At 43.0% G+C, this 26899-nt stretch overlaps 1 protein-coding gene across 24 annotated transcripts in view; it reads left to right on the plus strand.

Annotated features, from left to right (window-relative positions):
* The window catches only part of PHEX (phosphate regulating endopeptidase X-linked), a 242618-nt gene that overhangs the window by 14048 nt on the left and 201671 nt on the right, over positions 1-26899 (plus strand). For 5 of the 24 annotated variants that reach the window (XR_014834519.1, XM_085006093.1, XM_085006103.1 and 2 more), the window contains exons 1-6: positions 2097-2218; positions 7190-7304; positions 9643-9823; positions 10904-11125; positions 17476-17544; positions 24031-24192. Coding sequence is in view for 23 of the 24 variants with exons in the window: in XM_085006093.1 (XP_084862219.1) it covers positions 11008-11125; positions 17476-17544; positions 24031-24192 (349 nt within the window). In the remaining variant the exon portion in view is untranslated. Of the gene's footprint in view, positions 1-2096; positions 2219-4980; positions 5219-7189; positions 7305-9354; positions 9824-10681; positions 11126-17475; positions 17545-24030; positions 24193-26899 lie in introns of those variants that run through there. The other 19 variants (XM_021079391.2, XM_085006102.1, XM_085006105.1 and 16 more) reach the window with 13 other exon arrangements.

The raw sequence follows: 26899 nt of genomic DNA on the forward strand, positions 1-26899 counted from the left end.
CCAAAAAGAGTGTATTTAATCCAGGGAATTGGTTCCAAAGGTATTGGAGCCAATTGGCAGAAGGAGCAGAGAGGGGACGATGTTACCCAGAGTTCAGTAACTGTAGAAACCTGATTGCTGCTGCTGCTGCCACCACAAGGGGGAACGGCGTTGACCTTGAGTCTGCAGGACACTCACCCCTGCACAGCGGCTGCTGAGTGGGACTCCAAGAGCCACGGTCCCACTGACGCCCTTGGAGCCTGCTGTAACCTCTGTTGCTGTTGCCTGCTGGAGCCATGGGCAAGAACCAGGAGCAGGAAACAAAAACCAAAGGAGGCTTCTTCTTGCCTCCTTCCTTCTGATGGGCCGTGCAGGCCTCCCATTGATAGACTCTAACAGGAACTCAGCTGGCAAGGAGCCTCGAAAATGTAGTTGGTGGGCTTCACGTTAAACATGCTAGAAGGTCAGAGGGATGCTGAGAGTCAATGTGTATCCTCCATGCACAGTATTACACAAGGAGATGTGGATATGGAGAAGAAAAAAGCTTATTTTGTTGAATCTAAGATCCATTTGGTTGTAAGATGTACCACGATACCGCATACCATTAAGAAAGAGAAACGCTGTCAAATTCTACACCACCTACGTCAGGTATACTCAATTTCTAGAGATGTTCAAGCTTCACAAAAAGAGTCCCCCTTAAAGTTGATGCAACATGGTAAATGCCTGCATTCAACTTACCTGGGATGAATTCCTCTAGAGTGGATCGTAATGGAATCTAAGTGACACAACAGATTGTCCCATGACCTTGAGAGGAAGAAGGGTCCAGGAGGACCTCCCTGAGGAGGCAGAATCTAAGCTGCGTCTTTTTAAAAAATTTTATGGCTGTACCTGAGGCACATGGAAGTTCCAGCCTAGCCACAGCTGTGACCTACCCTGCAGCTGCAGCATTGCTGGATCCATTTAACCCACTGCGCTGGGCTGGAGATTAACCCACATCTCCGCAGTGACTCGAGCCATTGCGGTCGTACTCTTTTTTTTTTTTTTTTTGTCTTTTGGCCATTTCTTGGGCCGCTTCCGCGGCATATGGAGGTTCCCAGGCTAGGGGGTCGAATTGGAGCTGTAGCCACTGGCCTACACCAGAGCCACAGCAGCGTGGGATCCGAGCCATGTCTGCAAACTACACCACAGCTCATGGCAACGCCAGATCGTTAACCCACTGAGCAAGGCCAGGGATCGAACCCGCAACCTCGTGGTTCCTAGTCGGAATCATTAACCACTGAGCCACGACGGGAGCTCCTACAGTCGTACTCTTAACTCACTGCACCATGGCGGGAACTCCTGAGCTGAGTCTTAAAAGATGACTCTGAGTTTCCTGAGGAAATGATTTTCCAGGCAAAAGGAGAAATCTTTTCTAGGAGCACAAAGGCTGGGTGAGGTTGGGGGCGTTTGGGAACTTGAAGAGATAGAGACTGACTGGCGTGTGCAGCGTAAATTGAGGAGCCGTCTCATGAGGATTACATGGGTTCCACCTTGCAGGGCGTCCACGTGAAGCATTTTGACATGTTCCGAAAGGCTAATGGCAAGCCCTGAAGGGTTTGAAGCACCATCAAAAGTCCACTTGAAATTTGACTCAGGACGGTAATTCAGTTGGTTCATGGCCTTGTGGCTGCAGCTGTTGTTAAATATTTCAACACGCCCTTGCTTAGCTGTGGCTGGCTGCTGTTCTGGGCCCCCCTGCAGCCTTATCTACCCCAAGCCCTCTCCTGGGACCCTCCAGATCCAGCAACCAAGACCAAGTGCCGAGTGCTGGAGTCGAGCATTTAGCTAAGCTACACCACGGTGTTGCTCTCTCAGCTTCCATTTTGTTTGGCCAAACAGTCTATAAGGGCCTTAAACTGCCACTCGCCCCTTGTACGAGTGTGTGCCCTAGATAACAGCCCACAGAGACACAAGCCAGTGGGCATTCTTGATGTGACTCCCCCAGCAGCCTTTGTGATGAACAGTGTCCCCACCTCCCTGGGCCGGCCCCTTGTGTGCCCCTTAGATAAGACCCCCATGGAGCCTGCCACAACCCTGCCCTTTTCAGTCTGAAGTGACCAATCCAGGAACTTCAAAGCATTCCACCCAAGGACCCCCAAGAAAGGCATGTGGCCTGGGTGCTACCTCTCTGCACTCTGCCTTCACCTCCCCATGTGGCCAGTGGAGGTGTGTCTGCCGTGTACTTCCTCCTCCACGACCTGTGAGTAATCAACTGTTTCACTTTCTCTTGTGGGGTCTCTCCTTCAACTGGGCTCAACCAACCAGTACGCTCTGCTCCACTTTCACAAAGCCATAACTGCTTGCCACAGCCGGGACCACTGAGGCTGGCCACAGTTCCCTGGTCAGTGCCATGCCATCCTGGCTGTTAAATATTTTGAGTGTCATCCCTGGCTTCACTACCTAAGTTGAATGTTTGGTTTTGTCACTTCTTTTTTTTTTTTTTTTTTTGTCGTTTTGCTATTTCTTGGGCTGCTCCCACGGCATATGGAGGTTCCCAGGCTAGGGGTTGAAGCAGAGCTGTAGCCGCCAGCCTACGCCAGAGCCACAGCAACGCGGGATCCGAGCCGCGTCTGTGACCTACACCACAGCTCACGGCAACGCCGGATCGTTAACCCACTGAGCAAGGGCAGTGGTTGATCGAACCCTCAACCTCGTGGTTCCTAGTTGGATTCGTTAACCACTGCGCCACGACGGGAACTCCGGTTTTGTCACTTCTTGAGTTTACTTTCCTATGTTGTAAAGAGACTCAGTGGTTCTCTAAGCCAGTGGTTCTCAAGATGTCATCCTCAGACCAGTGCTATTAGCCATCACCTGGGAGCTTGGTCGAAATGTGAATTTCCGACCATCCCAGACTTACTGGATCAGACCCAGTGATCTGTTTTAACCAGCCCTCTAGAAGATTCTGGTGCCTGACCCCTCACATTTGAGAATCACTTCTCTATACGCCTCTTGCCTTCATAAACATCTCTGAGTAAGCTCTCCTTACAGTTGGCAGTAATCAAAGATGGTCAAACTTCTATAGCTTAGTAGTTTAAATGATGGGTCAGGATGGGTCTGATAAATTTGAGGATTTAGCATGTAAGCACTGGCTGGATGAACAGCAACGCAGGATCTGAGCCGCATCTGCAACCTACACCACAGCTCATGGCAATGCCAGATCCTTAACCCACTGAGCAAGGCCAGGGATCAAACCTGCAATCCTAGTCGGATTCATTAACCACTGAGCCACGACGGGAACTCCTCGCCTCCTTTTATCAGACTCCTGCAGTCCAGGACACTCTGCCCCTGCCCTAATCACCTCAGGGCCAGGTACTGGACAACTAGGGACCACTCCTATAGACCAGAGCCTGCTGAAATCATTCCAGTTCTAAACCCGATCAGTTGCTTACCCTGCCTTGCTCATTTCTTCTCTTGAAAACAACAATACAGGCTTTTCCCCATACTTTCCCCTTATTCCTTCTACTCTCTGTCCAACCCTGATGCTATCCCCTGTGGCCCTGTGTGACTTGGCATGGCCCTTCCTCTTGGAAACTGTGAGTAATAAACTCTTCCTCTTCTTTTTTTAAAAATAAACTTCTTTTGAAGTATACCTCTATGCCTGTCATCTTACCATACTTGTTTGTTTGTTTGTTTATTTATTTGTATTTTTAGAGCCATACCCACAGCATATGGAAGTTTCCAGGCTAGGTGTCAAATTGGAGCTGCAGCTGCCGGCCTACACCACAGCCACGGGAACACCAGATCCAAGCTTCATCTGCTACCTATGCTGCACCTCACAGTAACGCTGGATCCTTAACCCACTGAGCAAAGCCAGGGATCAAACCTACAACCTCAGGGATGCTAGTCGGGTTCATTACCACTGTGCCACTGTGGGAACTCCTCATACCTGTTTAGAACCAATTCCAGGTACGTTTCAAAACAGGAGCCAGATAGATTTGAGTTCCATTTGGGTTCTGTCGTTTACCCATCAGGTGACCTTGGGAATATTACTTATCCTCTGCCAGCTTTAGTTCTTTATCTGTAAAACCCAGTAACAGATTCCTCTAATCCAGTCAGATCTGATGATAACACACATAGAGTGAGGACTCTTTTGTGGTGTAGTGGGTTAAGGGTCTGGCATTGTCATGGCAGTGGCTTGGGTCATTGCTGTGGTGTGGGTTTTATCCCTGGCCTGGGAACTTCCATATGCTGTGGGCATGGCCAAAAAAAAAAAAATACACATAAAGTGAGTGAGTGCATACTGAAGACATAGGAGCTATATAGACCAGGAGGTAAGAAAATTAGGGAATAAAATTCCCCTTTAGGCTCAGAAGTAAACACATACAATACATGGATAGGTAACTTTTCAAATGTATGTATCTTTCCTAATGTTCAGTTACTAGCAGCAGGAAATCAGGAGATATTTTATGTATTGCTATTTTTGTTCCCCAACTCAAAAACTTCTTTCTCCGGTATTAAATGATAGCTGCTGTTCTTGTTCAGAAAATAAAACTTGATAATTAGTCTTTTCGACAAGAGAATTAGAGGAAGCATAGTTTATCGCTTTTCCTCAGCTCAAGTGTCTTTTGGACATGCTATACCTACCTCTGCTAATTACCTGAGGTAGATAAACAGACTTATCACGTAACCCAGCACAGAGAAAAAAAGATTGGAATTTGAAACCTCTCAGGCCTTAAGACAAATACCTGGTAAGTGACCTTGGGCAAATCACTTAATAGCTTCCAACTTCAGTTTCCTCATCTGTAAAAGGACATAGACCATCTAGCTAAGAAAGATGTTTCAGAAGATAAGATGTCATGTAAATAATGAGTCTCATTAGCCGATGGCCTAGGGACTTGAACCCTCCCTAGTCTGCAGGACCTGCCAAAGAGCACTAGAGCTGCCCCAGCTCCCAGCTCTGAGTTTTCAGCCCTTAGCTTCTGGTTCCCTCTTGTCCCTTCACCCGCTCCCTCTTCCTTGCAGGGGATGGGTGAATACATTTTTCAGGATTTGGATCATTTCCTTCTTTCTCACTGAAATTGTGGCCCACGTGGGATTTTACTGCCGCAAACAGAAAACGCTGAACATCCAAGTAATGACCAGATGCACTCAAGTCTGGCATAAAGACTCGTCTTCACTTGTCCTGCCGGCCACTGGAGTTGGGCTGGGATTGCGAGAGTCACTTGTCTCTGGATAAATAGGCCAAGATGTAAATGCCCAGGCAAGTCCCATCTAGGGGTGGGGTCTGGCCTATCTGGAAGGAAGCCTTCCTTTTTTCCCTTCAACTGTCCATTCTTGCAGATCCTTCTTCTGGAAGCCTGCCCAACAAATCCACTGCCTGGGGACTTCTATTTCTCTGGACACTTACTGGTCTTTAGTGTTCTGTAACTAAGTTGCCAAGGGTTTTCCATGTTGCTGCTCAAGCCCAGTTTATCACTCCGGAATCTCAGGCATGGCCTCACAGTTTTTGCGCAGGGCTAGGCACCTGAGAAATGCTCCAGAAACTTCGGTTGATTCATAAATTGATTCCAGTTAAGGCTCATGATAGTCCTAGAGCTTTGTTTTCAAATTTTTATTTTTATGGCCAAACCCATGGCCTATGGAAGTTCCTGGACCAGGGATGGAATCCGAGCCACAGCTGTGACCTGTGGTGCAGTTGCGGCAACACTGGATCAAGGATTGAACCCAGTCATAGCGGCCGCCAGCCACTGCACTCAGATTCTTTTTTTTTTTTTTCTTTTTAGGGTAACGTGTGAGACATATGGAGGTTCCCAGGCTAGGGGTCGAATTGGAACTACAGCCACTGGCCTATGTTACAGCCAAAGCAACGGCAGATCCAAGCCACATCTGCAACCTGCACCACAGCTCACGGCAATGCCAGGTCCTTAATCCACTGTGTGAGGCCAGGGATCGAACCTGCATCCTCATGGATACTAGTTGGATTGTTTCCACTGAGCCGTGACGGGAACTCCTGCACTCAGATTCTTAACCCACTGCACCACAGTGGGAACTCCTGAAGCTTCTTAATTGAAACAAATGGGTGGGTGCAGATCAGACTATTAATAGACTTATCTGCATAGTGACTTTTCAGTTAATTAATTTTTACAGCTTTTGAGAAATTACAAATTTTTTTGACAGCCCCTCTCCCCTTTTTATACCAGAATAATAACTTTTCACCTGAAAACACAGTAAATAATATGCTATAGTTTCAATGTTAAAGTTTCAGGCAAAGATACATTTACTGATTTCCCAGACCTAATAGCTTATATTTAGAAAACATCAAATGGAATGATTTTGAGAACCAGGTTAAGTGTGGATGAACATGTTGCTTTGTGTATGCGTGCCAAGTAGGTGGGGCGAAGAGGCACCTTCGAGTTAGTCCAGGAGTTGGTAAACTTTTCTGTAACAGGCCAGAGAATAAATGGTCTAAACTTCACATAATAGCTGTGTCACAAACTGACACCTAACTTTTTTTTTTTTTAAATACAACTGTGCCCAGAGTGTTTGGAAGTTCCTGGACTAGGGGTTGAATTGGAGCTGCAGCTGCTGGCCTGCGCCACAGCCACAGCAATGCCACAGCCCAAGCCGCATTTGCAACCTACACAGTGGCTTGAGGCAATGCTGGATCCTTAACCCACTGAGTGAGGGCCAGGGATCAAACTCACATCCTCACTATGCAGGTTCTTGATCTGCTGAGCCATGATGGGAACTCTCTGACACTCAAGTTTGATTTTGTAGCATGAAAGCAATCATAGATGATATATAAGTGAATAGGCATGACTTCGTTCCAATAAATTTTATTCGCAAAAATGGGCAGTGGGCCACGTGCTCTAGTTGGCAGATCCCTGATTTTTTTTTCCCACTTTTTTTCTTTTTGGCCTTCCCGTAGCACATGGCGTTCTCAGGCCAGGGATCAGATCTGAACCGCAGTTGTCATCTATGCTGCAGCTGCAGCAAGGCTGGATCCTTAACTCCTGTGCCAGGCCAGGGATCCAACCTGTGTCCCAGCGCTCCAGGGACACCACCGATCCTGTTGTGTCACAGAGGGAACTCCCAGATCCCTGCTTTTGTCCCCTGCGAGCACTCATTGTTTCTCTGTTTTTTGAATTTATTTATTTTGCTCTGAAGATTTTTTTCTGTGCCATAACTTCAAGTGCAGTTTAAGTGCAAAATAATGGTCATCTCCCAAAAGGTTGAAAAATTAACGCAGAAAATGGCAGAGAATGAAGAGTGCACCTGAAGACAAATGATTCACCTGCAGCCTTTTATCTACCATAACCCACTCACTCTCAAGCCTTTAGTCCTTGGTGAGTAAAACAAACCTTCCTTACATTGTATTATATGAACAAACTGTATTTATCTTCAACATCTTGAAATAGACTTATTTTCATTGTTCACTTAGTACATTTTTTTCTATCTGCCCTTGCATATCTCAGTTTGGGATGAATACATCATAATTTTCCTGTTACAAGGAACAGAGGTGTTTTTTGCTTTAGTGGCTTTTCCCTTAGCAGTGGAGTGTTCGGGAATGAATTCATGTGGTTCAGTGATGGATCCATCGCTGGACTTCAGGCTAAGTCCCAATTGCCCTCACCTCTGGGGGAACTGTTAGTCCAAGGTGGGCGAAGGCTACTCCAGCTGGCAATCCATGGTCACCAGTGCATGTCAGTCTGAACTTGGAAAGGTGTGAGGAGATTTGGAGAAGGAAAGAGGGAAGCAGTGGGTCTTGATGTCATGCTTCCGTGGATGTCCTCTCCCCCGTGCCCAGGGAGACGTGCCGGGTGTGGCAGTGATCCCCCTCGCTGTCTTCCATTTCCTGCTTTTCCCATGTCACCCGGGGCCAGTCCTTGGGTCTGAGTGTTCTTAGGTGCAAAACAGGGATAGAAATACCTTTGCCAGCAAGTATATGGGTTCACTTTGAGGTTAAAATGGGACGTGTGAGTGCTATACCCATGGGAAATGTCATTATCATTTGAGCAACTGGAAGGAATTGGGAGGTTGAAAGGCCCTCCAGACAGTGGCGTCTGAGGTTCCTGAAGCTGCTTTTTAAAAATAAGTGGCTGGTAAAAGAGCACACACAGTATGCCTCATTCTTCTTCATTTTCTTCATAGCATTTCTTAGTCTCTAAAATTGTATACTTATTTACTTTCTATTTCTCAAATCCAAATACAAGCTCTCATAAAAGCATATGCTTTGTCTAATCACTGTAGCCCTTCATCCCCAGGATACTGAACACATAGAAGGAGCCCAATAAATAAATGCCAAATGAATAAATAGATGTGTTAGACAGGAAGGCCCTGGGTTAGGGACAGACAATTTCTTTCTGTTTTTTTTTTTTTTTTTTTTGTCCTAGAATATACTTATTAAGGCATTTGCATTATATTTTATTGTCAATCAATTCCTACAGTTTTAAATTATGACCATATTCCACTAAACCAAAGGCCAAAGTCTTCCAGGTTATTATATAAATGTTATTATTTGCATAACCCTTTAGATTTTATAAAACACTTTAAAAATTTTTCCTTTTTTAAATGAATTTTATTTTTTCTATCATAGCTGGTTTACAGTGTTCTGTCAATTTTCTACCATACAGCAAGGTCATGCATACATATATACACTCTTTTTCTCACATTATCATCGCCATCACAAGTGACTAGATATAGTTCCCAGTGCTATACAGCAGCATCTCATTGCTTATCCATTCCAAAGGCAATAGTTTGTATCCGTTAAACCCAAATTCCCAGTCCATCCCACTCCTTCCCCCTCCCCCTTGGCAACCACAAGTCTGTTCTCCATGTCCATGATTTTCTTTCCTGTGGAAACGTTCATTTTTGCCATATATTAGATTGTAGATAGAAGTGATATGTGGTATATGTCATTCTTTCTGACTTACCTCGCTTATGATGAGTCTCTAGCTCCATCCATGTTGCTGCAAATGGCTTTATTTTGTTCTTTTTTTATGGCTGAGTAGTATTCAAAATAAATAAATAAATAAAAATAAGTGGCTGCGGGAGTTCCCATTGTAGCTCAGCGGTAATGAACCCAACTAGTATCCATGGGGATGCTGGGATGCTGGTTTGATCCCTGGCCTCTCTCAGTGGGTCAAGAATCTGGCATTGCCATGAGCCATGGTGTAGGTCGCAGATGAGGCTCAGATCTGGCGTTGCTATGGCTGCCATGTAGGGTGGCAGCTGCAGCTCCGTTTCAACCCCTTGCCTTGGAACTTTCATATGCCACGAGTGTGGCCCTAAAAAGTAAAAAAAAAAAAAAAAAAAAAGAATAAGTGGCTGGAGCTCACTTGTATAATTTTCATTGCTCATATTTCTCCCTTCACTGTTATGGGCCATAAACTTTAGATGATGGGGCTGCCGCATTGACCTTGATGAACATGATTCCTGACCTCATAGAGCTCACAGTCTAAGAAGTATTACGGAGTCAAGTCCCAAAACTCTTGGGAGGATCCCATCCTAGGAAGGAAAGGCCTGCTAAGATGTGTTATGGAACAATAATAAAATAACATCAACAGCTAATGAGCACATAATGTCTACAGTATGCCATGATGTCATAATTTGGACAAAGGCTTATGTTTCTCTGGCGTGGGGGCAACATGAAATGAGCAAAAAGTGAGGAAGGATGTGTTACAGGACCATGAACGTGTGCCTGTGTTATACTGGACTCCTCAGTGTCTGCCGAGCACTGGTGTGACCCCCCCCCCCCCAAGGCCATGGGAAGAAGTTTCGCATTAGACAAGTGCTCAACTGGTTTCTAGCTGAATCTTCTGGCGCCACTCCCACTGTCTTATAACCTCCAGCAAAACAAAGAAAGGTAGGTGGTAACTGTTTTGTGAATCAATGATATCTGTATCCTTAGAAAATAAAATCTACATGATTTCAATGGCATGGAAATATCAGTTGCGCTTCCCCATGAAGAAAGCAGATTTTCATAATTTAAATCATTAGTATACTCAAAGAAATGAGTATGGTCATGAATTGGTCTTTCCTGTGAAACCACTGGCCTCTGCGTTCATTCGGGGGAATCTGCTGTCATGGGCGCTTTATGAAAACACAAAAACGAACTAACCAAAGATGGGACTGGGGGACAAAAGACACGGGTGCACTTTTCATCCAAACATGCAGGGCAAAACCCTTTTACTGTATCTTTGGTGCTTGCTAATAAACTTAATTTGAATACTTACCCACCTTCTGCATAATTCTTAGCACCACAGAAAGGAAGTGCTTTTCCTTCTTCCTTAGAAAAAAGTTCCAGTCCAAACCATCAGCCTCTGTAGGTTGTCTTAATTGCTACTTTGCAACTGCACTGGGCTATGACTCTGATTTTTGGCACATACTGTCATACACAAAGTTCCTAAAATAAAATGCTCCAGGATATCCCAGGAACTCTTCGAAGGCTTTAAAAAGGGGCTCGCACACTGCAAGAGTATCTTTGATGAAGACAGTTCAGGCGAGGAGAATGATTATTGCAAAAGAATGATGTGATTCATTGAGATCTTGAAGTGGGTCCGGAGAATCCTTTGCCACCTAACTTATCATGGTTTGGGGGAGTTTGACGAGAATCCAGTTTTGATAAAGACAATTGTTTTTTCCTCCCCAAGTGACTATACATTTAAATAGCTAAAACATCTGTTCAGCCACATAGTAAAACACGTCCACTCGGAACGCCTGAGAGAAGAGCCTGCCAAGCAGTCGGTTGAGAGGGACTTTGCTGGGGGGAGAGCACCAAGATAAAGCAACCAGTGTTTGTTTTGTCTGGTCGGGGGAGGGGGAGAAAGCCCAGGCAACCAATATTTTGGGTTTCTTTTATTTCATTTGTGAAGAACTGTTTGAAAAAAGGTGGCAAGAGGACACTGCCTGACAGGATTTTTTTTTTTAACCTGTCCATTAGTAGAAGAGCACGAGAACCTTGGATGTCAACGCCTAACAGACTCTTGAGAGCAGCCACTAAACCACAAAAAGCGACTTTCTTCTTGCCTGGCTTCTGTGTCTCTTCCGATGGAGGCAGAAACGGGGAGCGGCATGGAGAGTGGAAAGAAGGCCAACAGAGGCACTCAAATTGCCCTGGCTGTGTTTGTTGGTGGCACCCTGGTGCTGGGCACGGTCCTCTTTCTAGGTAAGTGGAGGCGCCGGAGGCCAGAGAATGGGGCAAGCGCAGTGAAGTTTCCTTGTGCCTTATTCTGGCAGATCTTGTCAGGATGCAGGTTGTTTGCTTGTGTTAGTAGGTGGTGCCTCCTTAGTTTCTATTACAAATGCAAATGAAATGAAGCTTTTTCTTTAGGAGGGAAAATAAATAAAAACGCCTGAGAACCAAAAGCATAGTCCAGAATGTGAAGTGGGTATAAAGTGGCTTCGAGTGGCTGGAGGATTCATTTGCATTGGGCAAACATTTTTTATGCATTATATTTAGCAAAATGAGTGTTTGTGAATTCATCGTCAGATACTTTCATTTATTTTGGGAGGAAAGACTTGACGTTGTGCTCAAGCCATGCTGAATTTCTGTCTGATTTTTGTCAATGTTTGCCTGAATGAATCATGGAATTTAGGTCACAAAATACAAATCAGTCTTTAAAAATGCACCTTTAATGGCATTCTTCAATTCCTTTCTAATCCAGGGGCTCTGGCGGCATAAAAATTTAACTCTGCCTTTCTATTAGATTTAAAAATTAATATGAAGGAAAACAGAGGTTTTCCTCCCAAGATTTGAAAGGTATTGTGATTCATTTATTTGAATGACTTTTGGTGAGAATGCTGTACCCATATATGATGATAAAAGCATATTCTTATGAAAAAGAAAAATATCTTAGGGGAGAGGGATGTTCTAAAATTGTAGGCATTTTGGGGAGTTCCCTGGTGGCTCATGGGGTTAAGGGTCTGGTGTTGTCACTGTAGGGGCTTGGATTGCTGCTGTGGCGTGGGTTCCATCCCTGGCCGGGGAACTTCCGCATGCTGCAGGCATGGCCAAAAAATATTGCAGGCATTTTGAACCCTTGACTACTCTCCTTTCTATTTGCTCGTACGGTCCATGCTATTTCTTTAGCTTTGAAGTTATGTGGGACCAAGCCCGATACTTAGGAGATTCTAGGTGCAGTTTGATATGTAGCAGGAGGCCTGCATGCACATGCAGAACGCATGTTGCATATGTTTATCTTGGCCTGGGAAAACCAGTAATTAAACTTTAAAAGAATTAGGGTTGTGTGGTTGAAAACGGTGCTAAAATGAGCACACCATCTTTCCATGTTTTCTGTGGCTGAAGATGTAAGAAATTCGATGGGTTTATTACTTTCTGGTAGAGCTAAACTTCCTACTCCTGCAACTGAACTTGAGGCTCTGAAAACTGTTGTGAGATTTCTTGGCACTTGGGGTTTAGGCAAGTGTCCTACCCTGAAATTCAAAACTGGAGGACAAAATGATATGGGCATGCCAAGGGACTGTGTGCTGTGTGGGAAGTGACTACAAAGTTAGACTCTTCGTGTTTTGCAAACACTTGCAAACTTAAAACTCCAGATGATTACTGTTTTTGTAAAAACATGTGCTCTTTTTAACGACGTTGCCACTGCCTGAAACTTTTTTGAAATTCCACTGTTATGATTATACTCTGAGGCTATAGCGCATTTATCAGAATATTCTTTTTTTTTTTTTTTTTTTTGGCCATGCCTATGACATGTGGAAGTTCCTGGACCAGGGATCAAACCTGTGCCTTGTGCCACAGCAGCCACCCAAGCTGCTGCAGTGACAGCACCAGATCCTTAACCCACTGCGCCATGAGAGAACTCCAATAGGAATATTCTTGATGGCAGCACATCTTTATTCTTTGAGAGAAGATGATCCCTTGGGATATGCTCTAAAGTTTTTAGAGCGCAGTAAAATTCATCAAGCTAGGCAGTGCTATCATGGGTAAGGAGGCCTGCATAAAATAGAAAAAAATCACTTGCCGATGTGGCCAATAACTTGGCTCTCTCTCACTTCAGATCTTTGAGAGGAGCTGTCATGGTGTTACAGAAAAAGGGTGTGGCCTCTCTGAGCCTCTGCTACTCAAAGTGTGGTCCATGAATCAGAATATCAACATCACCCAGGAGCCTGAGCTCCACTCCAGACCTGCTGATTTAGAATGCACAAGATCCCCAGGTGGTTCATGTGCAAATTCAAGTTTGAGAAGCCTGGCCTCAGGTGACCAAGTCCTTTTGGACGTATATATTCCAAGACATTCACTTTAAAATAAATGCACACCCTCAAATTAAAAAGTAATTTTTGCCAGAGTTCCTGCTGTGCTGCAACGGGTTAAGGATCCAGCATTGTGTGGTCACAGCTTCGATTCCCCTCCCATCGCAGTGGGTTAAGGACCTGTGGTATAGGTCACAGCTGTGGTTGGGAATTCCATCCCTGGCCCAGGAACTTCCATATGCCGTGGGTGGGGCCAAAAAAAAAAAAAAGAGTAATTTTTGTCAAATGTCTCTACATTATTTCTGACAACTCCCTTCCTGCCATCCCTTTTCACTGCCTAGTTTCACAGGCGCTGCTGATCACCTTCACCCTGCACCTAGCAAAGTCCTTGTCTGAGCCTCCTGGGACCTGCCAGGCAGTGCTCTTTATGACAACATTCTGGTTAAAGTCTTCTTCCCTTCAAGGCATTTCTGGGTGGAAGTTTTTCTGCCTACCCAAGCTCAGTCACATGTCTGCAATTTCTAGCATTTTCCTCTTCCCTCTTCTTTATATTTTAGGTTCTGGGATGATCTCTCTCTCTCTCTTTTAATGTTAGTCCTTCTACAGTAAGAGTGAGAGACACTGGCTTGAGGTGGTTTCAGAGAACTTAGAGCACTAGGATTTAAGACATCAGGTTTACCTATATGCCTCTAACCAGTTTATTTTATTTTTTTTAAATTTTATATTTTCTTTTAAATCTATTTTTTTTATTGTGGTAACAATGGTTTATAACATTATATAAATTTCACGCGTACAATATTTTTGGCTTTCTGGGCCATGCTGTCTCTGTTGTAGCACAAAAGCAACCATAGGCAATATATACAAAAATGGCCATGACTGTATTCAGGTACAGTTTGATTCCTGGACATTGAAATTTAACTTGCAGGAGTTCCCGTCATAGCTCAGTGGTTAACGAATCCGACTAGGAACTATGATGTTGCAGGTTCGATCCCTGGCCTCGATCAGTGGGTTAAGGATCTGGCGTTGCTGTGAGCTGTGGTGTAGGTTGAAGATACAGACTGGATCCCGCATTGCTGTGGCTTTGGCGTAGGCTGGCGGCTACAGCTCTAATTAGACCCCTAGCCTGGGAACCTCCATATGCCGCGGGAGCGGCCCTAGAAAAGGCAAAAAGACCAAAAAAAGAAAAAAAGGAAAAAAGAAATTTAACTTTCAGATCATTTTCACATGTCATAAAATCTTATTCTTATAATTTTTTTCCAACCACTAAAAAAATGTGAAAACCATTCCTGACTCATAGCTCGTTCAGAAACAATCAATGGACTGGACTTGGCTCATGGGCTCTTGTTTGCTGACCCCCATTTTATGGTCATTCGGGTGCTCTCCACCTGTGGATGACTCCACCACATTCTGAGGTTATTTCTGCTGGTTATAGAGAAATCTAAAATGAGAAACCAAACTGCTCTTTAAGTTTCTTTTGAAGTTCCTGACCAGCAAAAAGTAACATTTTCCTTTTTTTGCTTTTTAGGGCCACACCTGTGGCATATGGAGGTTCCCAGGCTAGGGGTCGAATCAGAGCTACAGCTGCCAGACTACACCACAGCCACAGCAACACCAGATCTGAGCTATATCTGTGACCTACACCACAGTTCACAGCAACACCAGATCCTTAACCGACTGAGTGAGGCCAGGGATCAAACCCAGGTCCTCATGGGTACTGGTCAGATTCATTACCTCTGAGCCACAACGGGAACTTTTGACATTTTCCTTTTTTATATTAAAAATATTTTCTTTGTTGTCTCTATTTCTGTCACTTCAACTTTCGCATTATCTGGGCTTGTTGAATCTTCTTTATTTGCAAGCTCTTAACCCCCCCATGGAAGTAATGCACTTCCTTGAAGGATTGGGTTTGTTTGTGTCCCATTTGATTTAGCCTAAACTTTTCTTTTACTCATCATCAGGTAAAGATATTTGATTTTGGTTCCGCTTCCTTAGAAGTTTTGAGTCAATAATTATTTTCCTTGAAAAGAAGAACTCTTTAAACCTTTAAAAAATGAGGAGTTCCCGTTGTGGCTCAGTGGGTTAAGAACCTGACATCATGTCTGTGAGGATGTGGGTTCTACCCCTGGCCTCGCTCAGTGGGTTAAGGATCTGGTGTTGCCACAAACTGTGGTTTGGGTTGAAGATACGGCTTAGATCCGGTGTTGCTGTGGCTGTGCTGAAGGTTGGCAGCTGTAGCTCCGATTCGACCCTTAGCCTGGGAACTTCAATATGCTGCAGGTGCTGCCCTAAAAAGAAAAAAAAAACTTAAAAAATAAGTTATAATTTACATAGAATGTTAATATTTTGGTTTCAAGTGTACAAATAATGATTCAATAGTTGTATATATTACAAAATGATCACCATGGTAAGTCAACATCCATCATCACAGGTTTTCTCTTAAGATCTACTCCCTTATCAACTTTCAGATATGCAATATTATTAACCATCGTCACCATGTTGTATATTATATCCCCATGACCTATTTATTTTATAACGAAGTTTGTATCCTGGAAGGAACTATTTCATTACCTTTTTTCCAAAATAAAATAAGGATCATATCAAGAAGGTATTGTCCAGAATCATAAAAATATTATTTACAATAAAGTTGGTTTTTCATTATTAAAAAAACACATGCTTGTTAAAGAACATTTGGAAACATACAGAAGTAGACTGAGGGGGAAAAATTACCCCATAGCTCTACCACCAAGGCATATTGAAATATTCCAAACTAATTTTTATGCCCCACATATATATTTTTACTTTCTGTCTTTTTTTTTTCTTTCTTCTTTTTTTTTTGCTGGACACTTTTCTTAAAAATAGGCCTGAGATATTCCCTAGGCAGTTTGCTTGACTCTCTAATGTAACACAGGTAAAAAGGCTGTTCGGAGGATGGCAGCAGAGAAAAGAACAAAGAACAAAGAAAAAGCAAGCTCCTCTTAGAATGTGGGTTAATAAATAATACAGATTGCCACACTGGCAGGTAATGTACACGTCTTCCATCTCTAGCAGAACTATAGGTACCACCATGATTTCTGATCCCGTATGTCTGTTGAAGATGCCAGGAAAGGCGCTGGCCTCCCACCCCCCATTATTCCTCCCACTCTCCCCATCACCCCTCTACCATCCATCTTCCCAAAGCCACATCTCCAAATGATCCCGTTTTTCTGCTCACGGAATAAAACAGTAACAAATTCTCCATAATTTCCTTGGCTACCAAGAAGTCTAAACTCGTATCTGCTAATGCCCAGGTGCTACCCGAAATTTACACACAGGGCACCCTTCTGTATTTCTGCAGAAATCCAATTAAATGATGTTACCAGCCAGATGGAGGAAATTAAGCATTTCGTGAAAAGCTGCTTCTTTTAGGGTTTTTGTTTGGTTTTGTTTTGGTGGGAGTAGGTGGAAACTTGGTCCAGAAAGATGCATCTGTCTGGTATGGAGGCCGGGCCTGGTGGGAGGAGGGTGTGTGTGGTACAGGGCAGGCAGATAAGGACTCTCTTGCTAGGTGACTGAGTTACGCACAGCAGATTTTTACTCTTCCCTCTTTTATGGACCGTATCTGTCTGGATGGTTTAGATAAGATGCAGAACTTGAAATGTGACACAGGCTAGCTTTCTCCTTCCACTCTGGATTTGCTCCAAATGACATACAGTCTGTGAGTTTCATATTTCCCATCACTAAAAGAGAATGTACTTGTAAACAAAAAAAAAAAAAGTGAAATGATTAGACTTAAACCACAGATGATCAGAGATAGAAGAGACTTTAGACATCATTTAGCCCAGCGGTTCTCAAACTTGACGGTGCATTAGAATGACCTTGAGGGCTCATTAAAACACAGATAGCTGAGCCCCACCCCCAGAGTTTTTGCGTCAGAAGGTCTTCTGCGTGCGTGCGTGTGTGCGTGCGTGCGTTTGTACTTACGTCCGCGTACGTGCGTGTGTAGCGCTTGGTAATTTGCATTTCTAATTAGCTCCTAGATGGTGTTGCGGCGCTGCCCCCGCCCCACGGACTCCACTCCGAGAAGCACTCAACTTATGTTCAAGGGAACCAAGTTTAAGAGCAACCAAGAGCCCCGCCGGGGTTGCTTAGCTAATGACCAGAGTCTGGTTCTGTGATACTGAGCCCGGTGGATTTTTGAGTTGGGTGTCAACACTGTGGAGGATGAACTGATGTCAAATGTCTCGCATGTGTGCCTGACAGTGGGTTACCTGTTGGTGGTCTGCTGCGAGCCAGTCATTTCTTTATTTTGGTCTGTTTTTTCAGTGAGTCAAGGCTTCTTAAGTCTCCAAGCTAAACCTGAGTACTGCCTGAAGCCGGAATGCATTGAAGCTGGTAAGTCAGTTTTTCATCCTGTGTCAAGTTATAATTACGGTACCTTGGGGAGTGGAAGAGAAAACAGGTCGTATTTTTAGTATTCTGTTTGCTTGAGGTTTACCGAGTATGAAATACAATTCCGATGAAATTTTAAGTATACTTTCAAGTCTTGGTGTGAAGTTGTGGAACGTAGGTTTCTTGTTTTCCTTTTCCTTGCAATAAAACAGCTGAGACGTATTCTAAGTCATTATAAGGAAATCAGAAAGGGGCTTGGAAGGTTGAATGGCCTCTCTTAAGACCAGAAGACAGAGACCATCGACCTTCCTATCACCTTAGCTGGATATAGATTTTTCTTAAGCAGCCTTTCTGCATCTTCTGGTCAGCAGGTCTGACCTGTATGTATCTAAGCAGGGACCCTCTATAAATCCATACTTCCACTGCCATCTGGAATCCCCTTGGGTCGTTCTATTCCATGTTACAAGTCAAATTTTTCTGGAGGTGACAGGCTGTGTATCAGCAGGTGCCCCAAAGTGAAGATGAGTGGCTAAAGTTGCCTCAGTTTTTGCCACTTCTATTAAATTTCCCTCCAGAAACCAGTGTTAGGACCTTGAGTTGCAGGACCTGGATTCCAGCTCCGCTTCCATCTTTAAGTGGCCAGGGACGCTAGTGTGTCTTCCAAAGGGAAAATGATAGGATAAGTTAAGCACATGGCCCCTTCACTTTCCTCTTGGCCTTAAGAGAAGAGATTAATGAATTAATTCACCAAATATTTATTGCACTTCCTGGCGCTGAGTTAGGCTTTAGGAATACACCAGTGAGGTAGGATGATGAGGAAAGGGAAGAAAAACAACAAAAACCCTAGACAATTAACGCACCACAAAAATATTAGCTGGTGGTACATGTTAGGCAGAAAATTAGAATAATGTGATGACAGGTGACAGGATGGCGATATCGAAAAGCGTGAGGAAATGACATTGAAGTGGCCCTTGAATAGTGAGAAAGGAAGATGAGGGAAAGGGCTTTCCCGGTGGGGGAACAGCTGGGGCAAAGGTCCCGCAGAGCAAAGATCTTGGAGGACTTGAGAAGTGGGAAGAGCCTCCGGGTCTGGGCAGAGGGCAGGTGATGAGGGTCAGTACGGAACCCAGGTGCCAGCGAGTTTGAGGTTTTCCTAAGTGTGCTTAGAAGCCTCTGGAGGGTTTTTCAGAGAGAGGTATGATCTTATTAGCACTTAAAAAGACCTCTCTGTGAAGAGCTAGACTCTGGAGAGTCTTTCTGGTGGAGGAGGGAGCAAGAATGGAAGAAGGTTGCTCAGGCAGGTGGTTATTTTGTTCAGCCGGGTAAGAGATGATACTGTCTTGAATTCCAGAGTTGGGAAGGGAGACTGGAGGGGTTAGGAGATAGAGGGCTTGCCAAAAGATGGCATGTGGGTCGTGAGAAAATGCAGAGAATCAAGGTGACGCTTAGATTTTTGACGGTGGTTGGGTGGTGGCATTTATTGAGATACAGCAGCCTTAGGTGAAAGAGCTTTTAAACTCTGAGGCCTTATACAAAGGTTCTGTGGTAGATAATTGTGTTATTAGAGTTTTTTTTTTTTTTGGCCCTATTCGTAAGTGATCAGTATATTTTTTTTAAGGGGGCAAGTGTTAAATGACTTAAATGCTCCATCTCATAAATTTTCCTAAGAACCCCGTGAAGTCAGTGTTATCACCAGACCCAATTATAAGTTGAGGGTCACATCCCGAGTTAGCAGCAGTGCTGGGCTTCAAGTTCATGTCTGGCTCCTCTCCATCTGTACCGTGGTGTCAGAGGCCATGCCAGATAACTCTCTTGGATCCTGGTCCTGTCTTGCTCTTTTCTCCTAACATTAGACCTGCTAGAGTCTAGACAGCCACTGCAGCTTTTGGATCTCATCCCTGAAAGGGTGATAAAGATGTGGGAATTCCCAGACCCTTTCCTGTGGCCAGCTTGAGCAGCTGACCTAGGATTTTCCCCAGTGGAGCGAGGGTGACCTGGGGTAGGGGTGGAAGTATCAGAGGACAGGTTTTAGACTTGATGTCACATTGTCATGTTGTGCTTTTGCTGTGAAAAGGTTCTCACAGATGTGTGAAATTAAAATTTTGGAGTCAACTTTTTGTACACAGGGGCACTGGTTTCATGGGTTTTGTCTCTTTATTATGAATCATAACACAAGCTTTTAGCTTAAAGAATGACACTGAGGAATTTCCTGCTGTGGTGTAGTGGGTTAATGATCCAGCTTGTCTCTTTGGAGGGGCAGGTTTGAACCCTGGCCTGGTGCAGTAGGTTAAGGATCAGGCATTGCTGCACCTGTGGTGTAGGTCGAAGCTGCAGCTTGGATTTGATCCCTAGACTGGGAACTTCCATATGCATCCCCACTCCCCGCCCTGAGCAGCCTGAAAAAGAGGAAAAATAAAGAAAATAATTAAAAAAAAAAAAGAGCAACACCAGTAATGTTGTTTCCTGCCCTCTAGTGTGTTTTGCCTTGTTGCCCTGTTAATTTTCATGTTGGCAAATGGCTTTCTAATACGGAAAAAGATATTTTTGTTGTTCTGTAATAAAAGGCTCACCAGGGCTACAGCCCTCTTTAGTGTAATGTGAGCCTCTGCTCTGTGTACGTGGGCACGACATGGGTGCATGCAGATTGAAGTTCAGGAGAGGGATTTTCTTTTGCTTTTTGTTTTTTTGAGATTGATATTGCACAAGCTTTATTCAGTGGCCAAAGAATGGAGAAGCAGGATCTAAGGTCAGAGATCAGCTTTTCCGGGAGAGGGATACTCTGGACCTTTTAGGAGATGCCTCCCCTCCTTAGCTTTCCTTTGCTCCTTTTGTCCATTTCTATCCATGCTAATCCCTCTTTCAGAATGAGAGGTGGAGAAAGAATACAAAGAAATGAGGAAACAAGGAAAGGGCATGCTAATGATGGTGGATAAAGGCAGGCTGACTTGAGGTTGAAGCATGATCTGGCCACTTAGAGGCCCCCTGATCCTGGGCTAAATACATGAATCATCCTAAGGCTCAGCTTCATCCTCTGTAAAATGGGAATAAGTGTTTACTTATCATACCGCTTGTGACAGTCGAAAATAAAAATGATGGCAGTGGTGCTGGTGATCTGTGTCCACAATGCTCGATCCTTCACCCCAAAGGCAGAGAGCATTGTAACGCTCACTTGGCAAGACGGGCCCCAACTTCAGTGCCTGTGATGGCAAAACTGGATCTTAACTCATGTGAGGCTCTTGTAGACTTTGTTCATCCCACTTGAGAGATTAGGCATTTATCCCTATAGAATTATTAGTGTGCTTGCTTCAGGAGTGCCACTCCAGACATTGCTGGAGGTATTATAGAATCTATAGTATATGCATTGTATGGCTTTTCTCGAATCCGTGAGCTCCAAACATCTGGCCTCAAGAGTTTCTGATAAGTGTTTGTGGAATTGTAATAGCAAATTTATATGTGTGGTTGCCAGATTTAGCTACACGATTTCATTCAGGATGTTCAGTTACATTTGAATTGCAGATATGCAATGGGAGGTTTTTTTTTTTTTTTTTGGTACAAGTGTGTCCCATGCAGTATTTGATAATAGTTATGCTATAGTCATTTATCTGAAATGTAAATTTCTTTAGATATTCCATATTTTATCAGGCAACCATATTTATCTGGCAGTGTGCCTGACATTGTTCTAAGTACTTCACATGTATTTACTCGTTTAATTCTCATGAAGATCCTACATGGTGGTGTTATTATCCCCATTTTACAGATGGGGAAACAAAGATACAGAGAGGCTAAGAACCTACCTAAGGTTACATAGTTTTTTCATGACGTCATTAGCATTCAAACCCAGGTGGTCTGGCTCCCAGTCTGAGATGAGGCTATATTGCCTGAAAGGGGCTTATTTAGCACATTTCCTGGCACAGAAGAAACGCTCAATATTAGTGATTTAATTGTTACCACCACCCTCTCCCTTGAGCCCTGATTGCACTTAAAAAGTCAGGCTGGTACATGGGGCAGTGTCTACACCTTCACGACATAACCACCAGCTGGAGACTGCATGACAGTTGACCTTCTATGCAAAGACCTGAGGGAATACATAGCCTGGCCCTTCACAGATTTCCTTCATCATCGTATTTCTTTTATTAAAACAAGACTCTGGGTTTTCTCCACGGAGCTGAGTAGGGGGAAAGAAGGAGTTTTGGTGTCTTGACAACTGTGGTCCCTTGCAATTTGAAGTCACAGTTTCCCTGCAGAAAGTGCAGCCCTGTGCCCAGCTGTGAGATATGGATGATGAATGGAGAGGCTGAAGCTAGAGTTTTTTTCCACTTAGTGGGCTCACTTCCAAATTCAGGGTGAGTGATGTATTCCCCTACTTTATATCAGGGCTGAGGTCAGAGCTGATCTTGCAGTTTAGGTACCTGCTAGAATACTGAGAAGATGGAGAGGATTCATTTGACGGTTGGGGGCAGGGGGAAGTTTGGGAAGGTGGCCAGAAAACAATATGCTTGTGTGAATAAAAATGTGTGTGAGGGGTCCTCTGTGTGACTCTCAGTACTGTGTGGGACTGAAACTCGTATGATCCAGGTCCCGGAGGTGTCACATAGCAGATTCGTTCTGTGGCTGAAGAGCCAGAATAACTACAAATAGAAACTAAAATGAAGATTTTACTTGTCCTAGCATATTTGCATATTAAATACTAATAAAATAGTTGCAGAAAGTAAAATTATAATTGAGGTAACCTAATTAATTTTGAAAGAAGAAAATATTAAGACGATTTAAAATTTATGAAACTTAGATTCTAAACTATTTTTTTGCCTTTTTCCCCCATTTTTCCATGGGAAAGGGTTGAGAATGATGGGATTTTTGAAGTTCTGTCACGATTAGGATATTTGTAAAAGCTGTTTGAAATTTTCATAGAAAGTCTAGACTAGAGAATTATATAGCTTTACTTTTAAACCTAGAGGAACCACACATACAGCCAAACTGTAATATGCCTATCTAAATTTATGCAGATTATACTTTTTTGGCAAGTCATTCATATTTAGCTGAAAACTCATTGGGTTTTCATTGCTTCAAACAGAAATGTATTCTGGCATTAATTAAAGTATGAAAATCACCCAGGATGTCATCTTTCCAATGTCATTAAAATATTGGCTGCCTTTTGAAAAAAATCATTTGGTGCATAGCTTTATGCTGGAGTGGTAGCCAGTGTTTTGGAAGAGAGTTGGAGTTCAATATTAGGGATTTGGGGACCTTTCTCATTTTGTGTATCAAAAACTTTTTTTTTTAAAGCTCATGGATACATATTTAAATATGCACAAACTTCTCACCGATTGACTCTCTTCCATATGCAATCGAGTGTGGGCTTCAGAATGAGGAAAAAATGGCAGATCAGTCTATTGTGTCTTTCTGTTGACCTACACAGATACCCACTTCTGCCCCTAGACCTGGGCAAGAGGTGCCCCTGCCCTGGACCTCTCATTTAGAATGTTCCACTTTGCCCCACTCTGGCCATGCTTCTCTCCTTGTCAAGGAGTCTGTGGGGTCAGGGCAGCAGCCCTTTCTTTCTACTAGCCAGAGTTCCCTGCTTGATAGCCCCAAGCTTCCTTTCAGGGCCTGTGTGGGTCTCTTCCAGAGGTGGATTTCTCTGGAGAGCTGCACTGAATGTCAAGGGGCTCAAGAATGCATACCTGGCCCTCCAGGTCTTTATGAAGGGATATTGTCAATAGATCTTTTCAGTATTTAGACATGACATGTGGTCTTTGGTTTCAGTTAGCCTTCATTGTGGAACAAACCACCTCAAACCTTAAAGGCTCGAAACAAGAGTGATATTTCTTATGATGCCTTGGATGTGGTGGGGCTTCCTCTGCTGAGAATGCCTAGGCTCATTCATAGAGCTTCCTTCAGCTGCAGGGTCACCCGGCCTGGAAGGCCCGTGATAGTCTTAGCCACATGTCTGGCACTTGATGGTGGCTTGGTTCTTCCTCATCTGGCTTCACCTCCTCCAGGAGGCTTCTTCAAAGGGCCGTCTCAGGGCTCCATTCAAAGGGGGTTAACATGGAATGCCTCTTAAAGACCTAGCTTTGAAACTCATAAAGAGTTTACTCTGTTGTTCAAAGCAAGTCATAAGGCCAGCCCAGATACAGGGCCATGGGAAAGAGATCCTGGTGGGAAGAGTGGCAAAGTCACCTTGCAGAAGGATGAGATGGAAGGAAATACAAACAACTTACCGAGCCATCCATATGTATTCCTGTCCCAGGTCCCACCGATTCTGCGGTGCCGCACAAAACCAATAACAATAATACCACCAAACTTTTAACTACTCAGCCTGTATGTAATAGTTTAATATAGTGAAGTTGGTTCAGGGAGTCATTTGAGGGGAAATGTAAAAGCCAAGGCTTGGAAACTGGTTGATATGAAATCGTTGTTTAATTTGGAAGAGACCAGTACACAATGTTCAGTGCTTGCCATTAATCCTGTCATTTTCTTTTTAAATAGCTGCTTCCATCTTGAGTAAAATAAATCTATCTGTGGACCCATGTGATAATTTCTTCCGGTTCGCTTGTGATGGCTGGATAAACAGTAATCCAATTCCTGAAGATATGCCAAGCTATGGGATTTATCCTTGGCTGAGACGTAATGTTGACCTCAAGTTGAAGGGTAAGTTTCTGCTGGGGTTTGGTGGTGTCCTTTTACAGAGAGCAGTATTTGACCAGAAAATACAGTTTTGGATTTGAAGCATGGCTACTCACTTTTTAACTATATTAAATTCATTTCCAAGATTTTTTATTTTTATTTTATTTTTGGTCTTTTTGTCTTTCCAAGATTTTTTAAAATGAAAGATTGAAAGGAAAGTTCTGGAATTTCAGTCTTCCAGATCTCAATGCAACCTAGCAAAGCTCATTATGTTTGCCTTTGATAATAGTATGTTCTGCTGCCGAAGGATAAACAGCATTTGATTGTGATTGGGAGCAAAGGAATACTTAATGAAAAATGATGTTATATCAGTATACTTATTTGTCTGTCATGTTCAGAGCAAACTTCATCACTTGTTGATTGTGTCCAGGATTTTCATGGTTTATAAAATGTGTTTAATACTTCATTGTCTTTTGACATCGCTTTTGAGAACTCTGGATGACCTTGTGTTTGTCATATTGTTCCTGTTAACTTCTCAATTGGCTCTGGGGAGACTGTCCTTTCTCCCATGGCCTCTCTAGCAATGACCAGCTCACACACACGTACTCACATCTGTGTGCATGCACACACGCGTTTCAGAAGTTGGAAATGTCTTTGCTAGAGGATCTTCTGCTCCCAGTTGATCTAATTTTTATGCTGAGCTGTTGGAGAAAAGCGCTTCAGGATGGAAGTAGGGAGATTTCAAGGCCCGGTAAGGTAATTGTTTTTGAGAAGGCAAAATAGCCTTTTTTTTTTTCCTCTTTCTGATAACTGTGAGTTATGGCATATAACTTGGATTGAGTAACACACCTACAGAGAATTTCTGAGAATCATCATTTTTCTTTTCATATCCTTTTCCCCAAAACTTTAAGAATTTTAAATTCATTAATTTTAATGAAAATTAACTCTGCATCAGTTTATATATACATTATAACATCTGAAACCATTGGTAAAATAATTAGATACCTATTGTCAATTGTAAGGAAAAATGTGTTTAAATTTCACAATTAGGTATAAATTATATGGGTTTATATTTTCTACTAAAAGGCTAAAACTTTGCAAGAATGTCAGAGTTTTCCCATAACCCAACAGGTGAGATTCCTGTACTAAGGAACTGTAAATAGGACCTCGTGAATTTACTGAGACTTACCTCTCTGTAGGATAGTCACTCATGTCAGTCTCTTACTTACCATTCTTGTGTATTTCTTCTTTCCCTTCTCTGGCTTCTTTTCTTCCTAGACAGAGAGAGGTGTGCTTGTGTGCACACACACAAACATACACAGTCACACAAGTAGCATTATCATGGAAGGATAAGAGAAAGTCAAGATTTCCAGATAGCTGGTCCTTTTTGTATTAGTTATAGCCCAAATATTTATATCTTCAGGGCATGGAGCAGTTAAAATACTTTAAAGAACTTTCTGGGAATGTTTTAATGTAAAAACTAAAATCAGGAGTTCCCTGGTGGCACAGTGGGTTAAATTTCACAATTAGGTATAAATTGTTGCTGCCGTGCCACGGGTTGGATCTTGGGCCCGGGAATTTCCATATGCCATGGGCGTGGCTAAAAACAAAACAAAACAAAATAAAATATGAAAGCAAAAACCTAAAATCAGGTTTGGTGGGTTTTGAGGAGGATACTTACTGTATATGGCTTAAAATTCATAGAAATGAGAATAAATTGTTGAGGGCAGCACAGGCTTTTTTTGGGGGGGGGTTGTTTTGTTTTGTTTTGCCTTTGCTTGCTACTTTTAAAAAATGAGAACTTTTATTTCCAGGCTCAGTTGTGAAACTTAAAATGAGCACAAATATCATGCAAAAAGTAAGAAGAAAGTTGTGCATAAATCCACCTCTAGAAAAAAGTGCTCAAAAAGCATTTCAGTATATATCTTTCCAGGTTTTTTCCGTGCGTGAATACATACACATAATCTCATATGCACACCCACATATTTAAAAGATTAGCTGATATTATGCGTGCTGCTCTGTCACCTATTTTAACAAATGATGTATTCCTCACACACATGGATTATGTCAGTAGATAGCTTTCCTTATTACAAATAATGCTATAATAAATGTCCACGTTTACACATCTTTATGGCCTTATCTCAATGTATCCTTAGGATAAATTTCCAGAAATGAAATTGTTGTGTTGAAAGAGTATTCGTGGTTTCATTTTTGTTGCATGTAGTAGAATCGCCCTTTAGAAAGTTATTTCTGGGTCTTTGCATGTTTTCTTGCAGTTACTTTATCAACTGTGTTTTGTGGTATAAAGTAGGGGTTGGCAGACTGGACCATGGGTCACATCCGGCCCACTCCGTGTTTTTGTAAATGAAGTTTTATTGAAAGACAGCCACACCCATTCCTTTATGAATTATCAGTGGCTGCTTTTGCACCACAGCAGAAGAGTTGAGTCGTTGCTACCGAGACCATACGGCCCGCAAAACCTAAAATATTTACTCTCTGACCTTCATGGATAAAGTTTGCAAACTCTTGATGCCTGTTGTAAAACTTTGGTATATCTATATTGGATGTGATTAGAACTGTGTTATTAATTGATAACTTTTTGGTGACTTCTTTGGGATTTTTAGATAGGTAATCATAAAATTAAGAAATCATCATGATTTTTGTTTCTCCCTTTCCTTTTCGTATATTTTCTAGAGCCTCGGAACAGCGCTGCATAGTAGCAGTGATAGAT

The sequence above is a fragment of the Sus scrofa genome, chromosome X (assembly GCF_054392235.1).
Source record: "Sus scrofa isolate SSC_HxYL_T2T_F1_AM1 chromosome X, Sscrofa_HxYL_maternal_Yorkshire_Landrace_v2.0, whole genome shotgun sequence".
In the NCBI taxonomy this organism is placed as follows: Eukaryota; Metazoa; Chordata; class Mammalia; order Artiodactyla; family Suidae; genus Sus; species Sus scrofa.